At 42.6% G+C, this 13,665-nt stretch overlaps 1 protein-coding gene across 2 annotated transcripts in view; it reads left to right on the plus strand.

Moving 5' to 3' along the window:
- pcsk7 (proprotein convertase subtilisin/kexin type 7) overlaps positions 1 to 13,665 on the plus strand; it is a 218,343-nt gene that overhangs the window by 179,661 nt on the left and 25,017 nt on the right. For both annotated transcript variants that reach the window (XM_072593277.1, XM_072593278.1), the window contains exon 12: positions 4,646 to 4,802. In XM_072593277.1, the coding sequence (XP_072449378.1) occupies positions 4,646 to 4,802 (157 nt within the window). The remainder of the gene's footprint in view (positions 1 to 4,645; positions 4,803 to 13,665) is intronic.

The following is a 13,665-nucleotide window of genomic DNA, read 5'->3' on the forward strand; positions in this document are numbered from 1 at the left end:
ACATACACACACAGACACACACACACACACACACACACACACACGGTTCAAGAACACAGCTCACTACCACCTTCTCACGAGGGCAACCAGTGACAAGCAATAGAATGCTGGCCCAGTCATTGTTGCCTCACATGCTACAAATTAATGAATAAAAAGCACATTTGTCCTCACAGTTGGAGACCCTTTTGCCTTTCTGATTGGCTGTGTTTTGGGCCATGGTTCTAGGCCCTGAATAAACTTTTCTAGTTGTTCCAAGTTTCTTCTGGGAGATGAAGATACCTGTAGTATCTGATGAGCCACGTGATTACATCTATGTGTGGTCACTCAAACTACCAGGTCAGTGGGATACACTCCTGTTGCTGCAACCAGTCCCAGTAACAGTCCTCAATTCATTCTGATCCTGGGTGAGGAAGGGTAAACCAGCTCCTCTTTTTCTCAGTTGATCACAACAAGGCTAATTTAACAAAAGATTCTTCCCTCATGAATGCCTTTCCTTTGCTCAAATGCATTTATGTTTTCACAGGAGCCAGAATTTCTTCTGTTAAAGAAAATTTATTTTGTTAACTACTAAAACCATGAGAAAAGATAATAAAATGCGACACACATGCACATAGATTAGAAATGTGAGTCCAAAGGTTCGAAGTTGAAAAAGGATATACAACTCAGTCTTTGGCCTCTCCTTGATGGATCAATTATAAAACATTGTGTTTGTTGAGTTGGGTGATTCTGGTGACAGTGCCTTTTGACAGTTGAGCAGTTGTTTGGAGGTTTATAGTTTAGACCCACAATGCCGCAGCCTCTGAAACAGGCAGTGCAAAGAGACCTACTCTAAATAATCTCAGCTGTAGGGTGGCATCAAAGTCCTCAGTATAGGCATCCATCAGAATGCCTATATTCTGAAAGACCAGACATTCCTCCATTACCCACTCACCCCCAACACACACACACACACACAGTCTCTCTCTGTCTCATACATACACACACACACGCAGTCTCTCACATGCTCTCTCTCTCTCTCTCACGCACACACACACACACAGTCACTCTTAATAGAAATCACTGGACCAGCCTTTATCTATCTTACACTTTTACCTGCTCTTGATAATGATTGAGACTTCAATGTTGTTCCCATCACATGGCTGACCTGGAATCTCTTCAACTCTTTACATTTCCCATTGGTGGGTGTTAAAAAGATTGACAAGTTGGAAGCCATCCTGTTTTGGCCGTATTACGAATACATCTTCCTTGCCCTATAAGTCCTGGATTGGGAATTGAACTCAGAGCTTCTAGTTCAGAAGTACTGACAGTACCCTCTGCGCCCAAAAGCTCCTGTACAGACACCGCCGCGGTCATTCATGGTTAATGGTGAGGAGGGCTGATCTGCCATGAGGGATGTGCATTTTTGTTTAAAACAGAAGGAACCATGCCAGGTCAATGATGTCATGCATGTCCAACAGTTTTAATATCTAGACATTATTTATCACTTTTGGCTCAACAGTGGTCAAAAATGACGTTCCAGTGAAAATTTATCGAGGAGGAAATGTGATGCAAATATTAAATTAGACAAGAAGCTACTCCAAAGCTGGTGCTGGGCCGTAGCCAGGTTACTCTTTGCTTTGTGACCATTTAAGGCAATGTTACTGCTGCAAGCAGAAATATCAGTGAATGTGGACAGAAGAACTATCTGTCACTGGCTGTTGGACAACATTCAAAATCTGCATTATCAGATTATTTTTCAATATGCTCAACAGAAGATTGCCAGCTCATTGTTTTATCAGGAGTTAAAAAGAGGCTTAGGGCTTTTTTTTAGAAAAAGAAACTTATTTGTGCTCTCCCTGTCTACATAATAAGAGAACACAAATAAGATGGTGGATGGATTGTGGGGGGAGAAGTCTTGTTTTTTTTTCCTGAGCTTTAGCAGTGACTGTTTGTTTTGGCCTTCAATTTCTTCAGACACCGCTTCTTTACTTCAGTGTTTTGGGATACTTCCCAAACTTATTTCCTTTGCTCCTACTTCCCTAGGACACTGAGAAACAGTTTTGATGGATTCAGAGAGCCCTCAGCAACCTTGCGATTGTGGCCAATGGCGAGAGTCAGAATTATGGATAGCAAGGAACGACTTGACCCAAACGAGCCAGCATTTACATCGCACCCTTCATGTTCTCAGGACAACTCCGATTGTCAATAAGTTTTATTCACCATGCAGAGACGCTGTTGTTATTCCGGTTGGTTTGTGAACAGCAAACAATGAGACACACAAGCTGTGAATCTGGTGCTGGGGGCTGGGTTGGGCATCTGTGTTGGTCAAGAAACATTCCCTCTGCTGCTTCAAATTGTTCAGTGAGATTTTTACTTGAGAGGGGAGACGGGGCTTGGTTTAACGTCTCAGTCAAATGCTTTCACTGCAAGTGAGTTTCTTTTTAATCTACACTTTCCACTCACAGACGAATTCCTGGATAGGATCAGGAGCAAGAACATTTTCGACAGGGAACATTCCTTCCCCTTTAGATTTGTAAACAAGGGATGGCAACCTTAAAATCAGAAGCGGGCCATCAGAGAAAGAAACACTTATTTGTACAAAGTGGAGCTCCCTATTCCCAAATGAAAAGACATTTGGTGCTGGTTTTCAATTAAACAATGTGAAATTTGAGCTTGAGAGATTCCTCCTAGTCAAGGGTAATTAAGTGGGAGGTTGGAAGGACACAGCAAGCCAGGCAGCATCAGGAGGTGGAGAAGTCAATATTTTGGGTGTAACCCTTCTTTTCTGTCCCCCACATGTTTGGGAAAGGGAGGCCTATTTTCTCCATTGAGTGGAGAATAGTAGAGGTCTCCCACACGTTTGGGAAAGGGAGTTGAAGCAACAACTGGGAGTTGAGATGGAGACCAGCCATTGTCATCATCACTGAATGCTGGGTTTGAGGGGCTGAATGGTCTTCACTATTCCTCTGAGCTAATTTTCCTTTGTCCTGCTGCAACTGGTATGTTGGATATTGTGAGTGTAATGGACTATTTGATGTCAATCAGGTTCACCCTCTGGACAGGCAGCCACTGTATAGGAATCAAAAGGTGAGGAATGTGTCTCCCTCAACATAATTGTTGCCCTCTTCACTGTCCCAAAGCATAGAGAAAGAGTGGAGTTTATCAGCTAGCAATTTTGTAAAGCAGTAGATTTGGCAGAACAGAGCTCCCTTGTAAAAAACATCAGCATGAAGCATGTAGGCTGGCATTTCCATTTGTGCATTAATGAGCCAAGGAATAAAAAGCAGGTTGGTCCTACATTGTCCAATGGCGAGTGTGTGAAAGTGGAGGAAGGTGGACGTGTGGCATGTGGTTTAACAAAGGAAGGAATTCAATCACCTCCAGGGCAAACAAGTCTGGCATAAATTGGTCTCCAATGTCTCCTGGTCCCCATCACGTCTTTATGGAGAGCTGACTGATTTGATTAAAATATGTTGCTTTGTCCTGTGTATGAAAAGTCAGGCCACTGCCAACTTTTGCTGAACAAACTGAGCATTTTTGTGGCAGACTTTTGACATTTGAAATGCATTTTTTTTACACATTTGAAATGAGTCTTACGCAAACCTTTGGAGTTGAATTTGACCCGAACTGTAAAGTGGTTAATAATGAATGTCAGCCTGTTTAAACGTCTCACTCGAATTTTGTTTCTGAATTCACTAGGCCTCGCCCAAGGGTGAGGAGAAGCAGTTGCCTTTACATTTGGGTGGAGGGGAGGTGTGTGGTGTCACCTCATCAACAGGAGGCAAATATATCCTCTACAGACACACACACAGACACAGAGCCTAACACAATGCACACACACACCTAAAACACACACACCCACATGCATGCACACACACACACTATAAAACACACACATACCAATACAAACACACACCAACACACACAACACACAGTACAATACACACACAAACTACAATATGCACACATACTACAACATGCACGCACACTACAACACGCACACCCCACAACATGCAAACATGCACACCTCAATGCACACAGACCCCCCAGCACACACAGAGACATACAAACAAGCACACCAACACACACAGATATATACACACACCAACATACACATACACATATGCACATCAACACACACAGATATACACACACACCAACACACACAGATACACACACCAACCAACACACACAGATATGCACAAACACCAACACACACAAATACACACACACATATTCTAACCCAGCAACTTGCCAGAGGCTGGTTTGCGGTTTGAAACTCCCTTCCACCCCACCTCTCCGTTGTCTTTATCGGCTGCCACAAAGTCAAAGGTACAAACCCTGTGAATCATACCAACACTTTAAACAGTCAAGCACCAAAATTGCAAGCTCCTTTTCAAAAGTTGGGAGGAGCAGAAATGGAGCAATGTAACTTACCTCCTTTACACTCCGGCCTGTGTGAATAAGGTCCCACACTAGAACTTAACAGTACACACAGTGCCAAGGTTTGAGAACTTCTGTGGCCTCTTTGAATGCAGCTTACTATTTCGTGACCAGTCTCGAACAAATCTTGTTGCTTCTTTCGCAAATCAACATCAACTGGGTTTACTCTTGGCTCGCGTTATCAAGCTTCTGTTCACAAGAGTTATTGTTCTGCTTTCCACAGTAACCGCTGATGAGTTGTACTTGTCTGGTATGAAGACCCTGGAACATGTGGCAGTGACAGTGACCATTGCACACCCAGCTCGGGGCTCCCTGGAACTGACCCTGTATTGTCCCAGTGGGATGCCTTCACTCATTGGAGCCAAACGCGTCATGGACACGTAAGTGGGCATTTGCAGGAGATTTTCCAGAAGTGGCAGAGGGAAATCCTACAGCTCCAAGGAGCTGACCGTAGAATAATTTTAACACACATCCACGGGGTGAGAGCGTTGCTGAACAGGCTATCATTTATTGCCCATCCCTAATTGTCCAGAGGGCAGTTAAGAGTCAACCACCATGCTTTGGGTCTGTAGTCACATGTAGTCCAGACCAGGTAAGAATGTCAGTTCCCCTTCCCTAAAGGGCATTAGTGAAACAGATGGGTGTTTCCGACAATCAAAAATGTTATCGTATTCATCATTAGATTCCTAATTCCAGATATTTATTGAATTCCATTATTCAATTCAGTTCAATCCAGTATCTGTCATAACGGGATTTGAACCCAGATCCAAGACCATGAAACCCTTTTTGAATGTTGGAAAAACCCAACTCGTTCACTAATGCCCTTATGAATGTGGGCACCAGTGCAAATTGCTGAAATCCCTTCCCTATCATTATTTCTGGAAGCAAATTCGCCCTTCCATGTTTCATTGCTCAATGCAGTCTTGACACACATTTTCTAGACATCTGCCAAATGATTCACAAACTAATATTTTCTTAAGTATAAGTTGCCACTAGTATCCAGATATCATTGACCTTTGAGGTTCAAGGATTAAAAATATATGCAGCCAGTTTTGCTACCAAGATTATTTCTGAATACTGCTGAATGACTATTAACCTAGATCAAAATAATATCACGTGGTAGTATGATTGTAGAATCATTGGAGTTTCCACATTCAGCTTGTTGTGACTGTGTTGGCTTTGTAAAAATGCAGCTGTGTTCAGGCCCTGACTCTGCTTTTTGTTTGTAACTCTGTTTTTTCGCCTTTGATTTCCTAACCCAACAGCCTTTTCAAATTTTAATAGAATCTGTTTCTTCCAAAGCTTCAAATGTTCCAAATTCTGACAGCTCTCTCCCTGAAGAAACTGCTTATCCTTTCTACTCAAGTTTTTTTCCCAATGTCCTTAGGCTAATTCCCCACAGGGATTACCTTATTATCCCGGTCTCTGTCAAATTTGCTCAGTATTTTCACAGTTTCACCTCTGAATGCTTCCTATTCGGGACTAGGATTGAGTTAATGAGGGACATCTTCACCCGAAGGTGAATCGGTGGAATTGTCTACCCGTTGAAGCAGTTGAGACTACCTCGTTTTTAAGGCAAAGATAGATTTTTGAACAGTAAAAGAATTAAAAGGCTATGGTGAGTGGGTGGAAAAGTGAATCTGAGTCCATGAAAAGATCAGCTATGATCTCATTAAATGGCGGAACAGGGCCTGCTCCCATTTCTAGTGGTCTTACGTATTCCTGAGAGAACAATCCCAAATTTTCCCACCCATCCCCACAACTGAAAGTCCTCATCCCTGGTTACATCCTGGCAAAATTCCTATGTATCCTCAGTAAGGTTTTCACATCTTTCCCAGACTGCGTTGTGGAGAACTGCTCACGGTGCTCCAGTTGAAGTTGCTTCTGTCATAAAGTTCTACATATTCTCAAGGTTAGAGGGGGGACAAGAAATCTCTGTTGGCAAAAAGTGTACGTTTGAACTTTTGAGGTAATTTTGACCCAGGGGTAGGAGATTCGCAGGTTTTCATTAGTATGGAGTGAGTATGTTCTTTGATGTTCTTTTGTTAACATTGATTTAATTCAATTAACTTCACTGAAGTGGCTGACAGAATGTTTGGATTGCAGAGAATGTCTGGCGACTTACCTTTCTCCCATGAGGTAATTCTAACCTCATTGGCATGCGTGCACATGCTTGTGCCCCACACACGTCCAGCTTATGTTTGTATAACACACAATCCACCTCTAGTCACGGCAAGAAAAAAAGTTTGCTTCAAAGCTCTGAAATTCACTCTTTAAACCCCCAAGTCAAAAGGCGAGGCCTGTCTTACAGAACTGGTAAACCAAACATTGGTTCATGTAAGGGCTTTCTGAATTGTTTTTTTCATTTTAGCAGATCAGGTTCTGACATTGATCTTGTGGCAATCAGGCAGCTGCTGTTCAGCTTTCCATTGGACAGCGTTTTCTGTACAGCTGTTGATTGGTTTGAAAAGCTATTTATCTTGGTAAAAATAAGGACTGCAGATGCTGGAAACCAGATTAGAGTGGTGCTGGAAAAGCACAGCAGGTCAAGCAGCAGCGGAGGAGCAGGAAAACCAACGTTTCGGGCAAATGTTTATCTTGTCAGGTGACAGAACCAATGCTGTATGGGAGTAGCCAGTCATTCAGTGGAATTAAAGTTGCTTGGCTTTGAATATTTCCATCAATATTTTTAAGGTTCACAAGTCTGCAATTGTAATTTGCTTCAGAAATCCATGTTTCGAGAGCAGAGAATATATATGCATTCCTTTTTTTAACATAAGGCAATTTTTATTTTATTCGTTCATAGGCTGTGATCATCGCTGGGTGGGCCAGCATTTATTGCCCATCCTTAATTGCCCTTGAGAAGGTGATGATGGTGAGCTGCCTTCTTAAACTGATGTTGGTCATGTGTAGGGTTAGGGAGGGAGTTAGGAAGGGACTTCCAGGAATCTGATTCAGTGACAATAAAGGAACAGGGATATCATTCCAAGCAGGCTTGTGGTATGCAACTTGCAGGTAGTGGTGTACCCATGTGACTACTACCATTGGCCTTCTAGTTGGGAGTACTATGTTTTCTGCTGTCACTTTTGATGCCTTGGTCAGTGCCAGGTTGTCTGTCTGATTTCTGTTGGTTAGCTTTCATAGTGGCTTAATTCAATTGAGTGACTTGCTCAGCCATTTCAAGGGGCATTTAAGAGTCAACCATATTGCTGTGATCTGGAGTCAAATATAGGCTAGACCAGGTTACAATGCCAGATCTCATTCCCTAAAAAGCATTAATGAACCAGATGGACTTTTACAACAATGTTTATGTGGTCGCCATTAGTTCTCCTTTCTAATTGCAGAGTTTATTGAATTAACATTTCAACATCTGCCATGGTGGGATTTGGACCCATTACCTAAGAACAGTGACCTGAATTTCTGGATTACTAATGCAGTGAAAAAGCCACCACACCATCACATCCCACTAATGCAAACTGGAAACCTGCGCTTCCTCTCTCACCTCTTTTTTCAGCTCAATGTTTTATTCCCTCCAATACCAATCCTTCAACTGGGCTCGGATCTAAGTTTGCTAAACCTCTCTACCTCTCATACTCCTTTCAGACACTTCTGAAAATTGACCAGTTTTGACCAAGCTTTAGGCCACCTGTTTTTGTGTCTCTTTCTGTGGTATGCTGCTAATTTTTGTCTGATAATGCTTCTGTGAAGCAGATCTTTGTACCGTATGCACCACAGATGCTATATAAATGCAAGTTGTTATTGCTACCACCATAATCTCTGTCCTGTGATCCTCTGTGTTAGTCTTTTCGGTCTGTCCTATTTATTTTTCATGGCAATATCCAATTGATTTTACTGCTTCTTGGATGCTGCCTGAACTGCTGTGCTTTTCCAGCACCACGAATCCAGAATCAGGTTTCCAGCATCTGCAGTCATTGTTTTTACCCTCTTAATTTTCTGTGCCCCTTTTTGAAGGAGTTTGGAGTATATGATTCCTTGAGGACATTCCTTGTGAAGTTTGCAGAACAACTGCACAATTTCACGCTGCGTTTGACTGTTTTCATTGTCCAGATGGAAAGCTAAATTAAATGGCCTTCCTGAGCTGCACAGTTGAGGAGTCGAGGCACTGGATGAAAAGCCTGATCGCATTCCTATACATGATATGGAAACCTCAAGAGACGCTATCCGGTTACTTCAACAGATATACTTTGCTGGTCTCTGAGGAAAAGCAGGAAGGGAATTTCGGAGGCAGGAGATTTCTTTTGTTTGTGACCCCTTCCATCTTCTCTGCCCCCATTCCACTTTTTATGTGATCCTAATCACAAGAAACACTCAAAGAGTTTTATGTTATGTTGGAACCTGTGGACTGGTGCTGCTACCAATGGGCGATGGTGGTGCCAACAGGTTGTGTTGCTAAGTGATAGTACATGGGTCTGAACTTCCTGACCATACAGCCTCCAGCCAAAAGCTAGTTGTTAACGAATGACAAAATTGAGAGATGAGGAGGTTTCTGTTCCCTTACCTGCCGAATGCAACATTTGTTTAGGGCTGGTTCCCCATTACTTGGACAAGATCAGCAGCAAGAGGAAAAAAAATTACTGATCAGAAATAATGCATGAGGCAGTCGATTGTATGTCGGGTAGGAGCTTTGCAAGAAGCACTTGCTTGGTCACGTCCTTGGTGGTTTTCTTTGTTGATGAGCCTGAGAAATGCAAGTGCAATACATCAGAGCAAACTCCAGCAGGAACACAGCTTTGATTTATTTGAAGTTAGGCCTGTAGAAGTTGCATGCATGCGGTGTGATTAGTTCATGCTGTGTAGTCAGTCAGTGGAGAATGGTGATTGTTTTGGACAGAACATTCTGTCCATTGTCAGCGAACTGTTGGCTATTAATTCTCATGTTACTGTAATTAGCTGGTTTCAAATACAATGTAGCTGCAGCTGGCCTTCATTTCCGCTTGGGGAATGGGCTTTCATTCTCTGTGCCTCCTGGTCTAAATGTTTTTGTTTCACAGCTGTAATTGGGCCTGTTCTCAATTACCATGTGCTTTCTGCGTGTTTCTGCTTGAGTGTGATTAGTTGCTTCACTGCCAATAAGACTGTACACGTCAAAACCCTACTCTTTTGCTTCCTCCCTCGCCTGAAAGAAATTAGTCCTACTGTTTCACAAGCTCTAACTTGAGCAGTTACTCTTGTGTGGGCACGGATGAAGAGAGCCCAATGGCTAATTGACCACAGAGTGCATTACATGACTAGCTGACTATTCGACCTGGGCATGCGTTATGGTATTGGCTGGCTATTTAGCTACGGAAAGCATTACAACTGGGTTCAGTTCCATTCACACCCAGCATCTAACTTGCGAATGTTGTTGCCAGGAAATCACTGCAAAACATACGGAAGTCAGAGGGATTTACTTTTAACTCATCACGGCCCTATCCCCAAAATGCAGCCGTCAATCCCCTGAGATTTACTGAGTGGCTTGCATTTGCACAGCTGGCTGATGGGCACCATTGAGGTGCACCTATTCCCACCCCACCTCCCCCTGAATACCTCATTCCCTCCCCCGTCAAAAGGCTCCTTTACTGTGACGATCCCTTCCCATTCTGCCTCTGGGTTAGTCAATGTCTTGCATCCAAGGAGATGTGGAAGACAAGACGTTGAAGATTCTGGATGAGAGACTGTGAAGGGCAAACTACTGTGTAAGAAAGATGCTGGAAGGCGGAAATAAAACAAGACGATGATGCAAATGTTCAGCAGGTCAGGGCAGGATCTGTGGAGAAGGGTGTTAATTTTTTAGTTTGGCGAGCTTTCATCTGCAGTGGTTTTGGATTGTGATGATAGGTCACTGTGCTGCCACACCAACTCCGTTTCTGTCTCTACCTTGCTGCCTGATGAACTGAGTAGTTCCAGCATTATCTGTCACATATGACCTTGTCTAAAGAGAAGCTGATTAAGTAAGAATGTGAGGAATGGGAACAGGAGTACACCCAATGAACCTGCTCTCTATTCAATGGCTGTTCTTGGGCTTCAACCTCACTATTCCTACCAAGCCCCATAACCTTTGAATCCCTCAGAGACCAAATGTCTATCTACCTCACTCTTAAATGTATTTAGTAACACAGAATTGTTGCAAGAGGCCATTCAGCCTTTTATGTCTGCATGGGCTTTCCAAAAGAGCATTATGACTTAGTTCCATTCTCCTATCTTTCCCCCATAAACCCGCACATTGTTTCAATTCAAATAGTCACCTAATACCTTCGAGAAAGCTTTTATTGAACCTGCCTTCACGCCAGGCAGTGCATTCCAGACCCTAACATCTTGCTGTGTGGAAACAAAGTTCTCATCACTGATGCTTCTTTTACAAATTATTTTAAGTATGCCCTCTTGTTCTTGGTTGTTTTGCGAGTGGGAGCGATTTCCCCCATCTATTCTATCCAAATCCCTCATGATATTCAAAATGTCTGTCAAATCACCTCTTCAATGAAAACAGTTTCAAATACTTTCATAACTGAAATTTCTCATCCCTGGGAGTAATTTGGAAATCTCTTTTGAACTCTTCCCAGCACTTTCTCATCCTTCTTAAAATGTGGTACCCAAAACCACTCAATCATCCAGCTGAGGTCTAACTAACCTCTTACACAGGTTCAGCATTTACTACTTGTTCTTTTGAGCTATGTCTCTGTTAATAAAGCCTAGGATATTGTAGATATTTTTAATCAACCTGTTCAGATATGTGATAGCACCTTGCAGCAGATGTGACTTAAATCTGGACCTTTTGGCCCAGAGGTAGAGACACTACCATTCCATCACTGTTAGTTGCTCTTTCCACCTATTCTGTCACCTTTAATGACATATGCATGTGTCTGTCTGCTTCAGAATAGTATCCTTTATTTTATATTGTTTCTCCATGTTCTTTGTACCAAAATTTATTACCTCACGTTTCTCTACATTCACTGGACACTTTCCTACCCCTACCACCATCACTGTCCTTTTGAAGGTCTATCCTCCTTGCAGTTTACAATGTGTCCAAGTTTTGTATCATTTGCAATCTTTGAAGATGTGCCATCTGCACCTAGGTCTATATCATTGATATGTATCAGGAAGAACAAAGGTCTAAATCCCAACCCCAGGGGACTTCAGTAAAAACCTTCCTTCAGCCTGAAAAATATTCACTAGCTCTCTGTATGTTATCACTCAGTTAATTTTTATCCACGTTGTTACTGCCCCTTTTACTCTGTGAGTTCTAACCTTGCTCAAGTCATTTGCGTGGCACTGTTTCACATGTCTTTTGGTAGTCCACGTACATCACATCAACAGCATTACCCTCACCAACACTCCCTGTTAAAGAAACTCCAGCCAGTTAAACATGATTGCGAAATCAATATTGACTGTCTTTACTTAACCCACAATTGTCCACGTATTGTTAGTTTTATTCTGAAGTATTGCTTCCAGAAGTTTCCCCACCACCGAAGTTAAACAGACCTGTCTGTACTTGTTAGATTTAAGTTTACAGCCGTGGGCGGCACGGTGGCACAGTGGTTAGCACTGCTGCCTCACAGCGCCAGAGACCCGGGTTCAATTCCCGCCTCAGGCGACTCTGTGTGGAGTTTGCACATTCTCCCCGTGTCTGCGTGGGTTTCCTCCGGGTGCTCCGGTTTCCTCCCACAGTCCAAAGATGTGCAGGTCAGGTGAATTGGCCATGCTAAATTGCCCGTAGTGTTAGGTAAGGGGTAGATGTAGGGGTATGGGTGGGTTGCGCTTCGGCGGGGCGGTGTGGACTTGTTGGGCCGAAGGGCCTGTTTCCACACTGTAAGTAATCTAAAAAAAAAACAACACCAGGTTATATTAAAAAAAGTGTCATCTCAGCTTAGACAATGCATTAAAGGTGTGAGGTCAGAGTCTGTCGGTATCCCAATCCTAAATCAGACTGGTCCTATTTCCAAAGTAGGAATTTATAAAATATTACATGGATTGACTGCCTTTAACACATTATCTGAGCTGAGATGTCACTTTTTTTTATAAAACCTTAAGTTATCTCAAGAATGTGACTTAAAAGATTTACGTATTAATGAACCGAAACTTGCAACCCATTCTAAAAGATGGAAGACTTAACAGCAATCTAGGTTTTTTCAATATATCATTTCAGTTGCATGACACTGCCATCCTTGTGATAAATTCTATATCTTATGATCCTGCCCAACTAGTTACCTGATGAAGCAGCAGTACTCTGTAAGTTAGTGCATCCAAACAAACCTATTGGACTATTGAACCTGGTGTTCTGTGATTTTTAACTTTGTCCACCCCAGTCTCTCAGTATGTCAGATCCCTTCAAAGTCTTGTATATTTCGAAACTTCAGAGACTGTAATCCCAATTTACTCAGTCTCTCATCGGAGGACAAACCGCTCATTTCGGGGACCAACATAGTGAAGTTTTGCTGTACCACCTCCTTAAACATAGAGACCGAAACTGTACAGTTTTCTTGGTGTTGCTGCATCAGAGCCTTGTGCAAATATAACAAGACCTCTTCGCTCCTAAAGTCCAATAAAAACGAACATGTAATGTGACTACCTAATTGCTTGCTGTACCTGCATGCTAAATTTTTGAGTTCCTTGTGTGAGCACTCTCAGGTCCTTCTGTGCAGTCACAGTTTTAGGGTCATGGGTAGCAGATTTAAAACAGAAATGAAGAGGAACTCCTTCTCTCAAAGTGTCGTGGATATGTGGAATTCAGTACCCCAGAGTTTGGTGTGTGCTGGGATATTGAGTACATATAAGGAGACAGACAGATTTTTAACGAGTATCGGGTTGAAGGGTGGGCAGGAAAGTAAAGTTGAGGCCAAGATGAGATCAACCAAGGTCACATCTAATGGTGGAGTAAGCTTGAGGGGCTGAATTGCCTACTCCTGTTCCTCATTCTTATGTTTTAATGTTCTGAATATCAACAGTTACAAGTTTCACATCACTTTAAAAAAATTGTTTTTCTATTCTTCCTCCCAAGTGAGCAACCACCCACTTGCCCACATTATATCCATCTGCAACTTGTTGCCCATTAAGTGCTGTTAGGAAACTCACTGCGAGTGGAAAACAGCCTCTGGCAGCATTGACTTGTGGTTTTTGATGGTTTGCTGACTGACTGAGAGATCGAACAGTCTGTGCAGGACAGTCATTTGTGTTTGTTGCCAGAGAGTTGGAATCCCATCCGAGGCCACTGCTCAGAAAGAGGCTGTTGAGACAAGTAAGTCTGTA

The sequence above is a fragment of the Chiloscyllium punctatum genome, chromosome 23 (assembly GCF_047496795.1).
Source record: "Chiloscyllium punctatum isolate Juve2018m chromosome 23, sChiPun1.3, whole genome shotgun sequence".
Classification (NCBI taxonomy): Eukaryota; Metazoa; Chordata; class Chondrichthyes; order Orectolobiformes; family Hemiscylliidae; genus Chiloscyllium; species Chiloscyllium punctatum.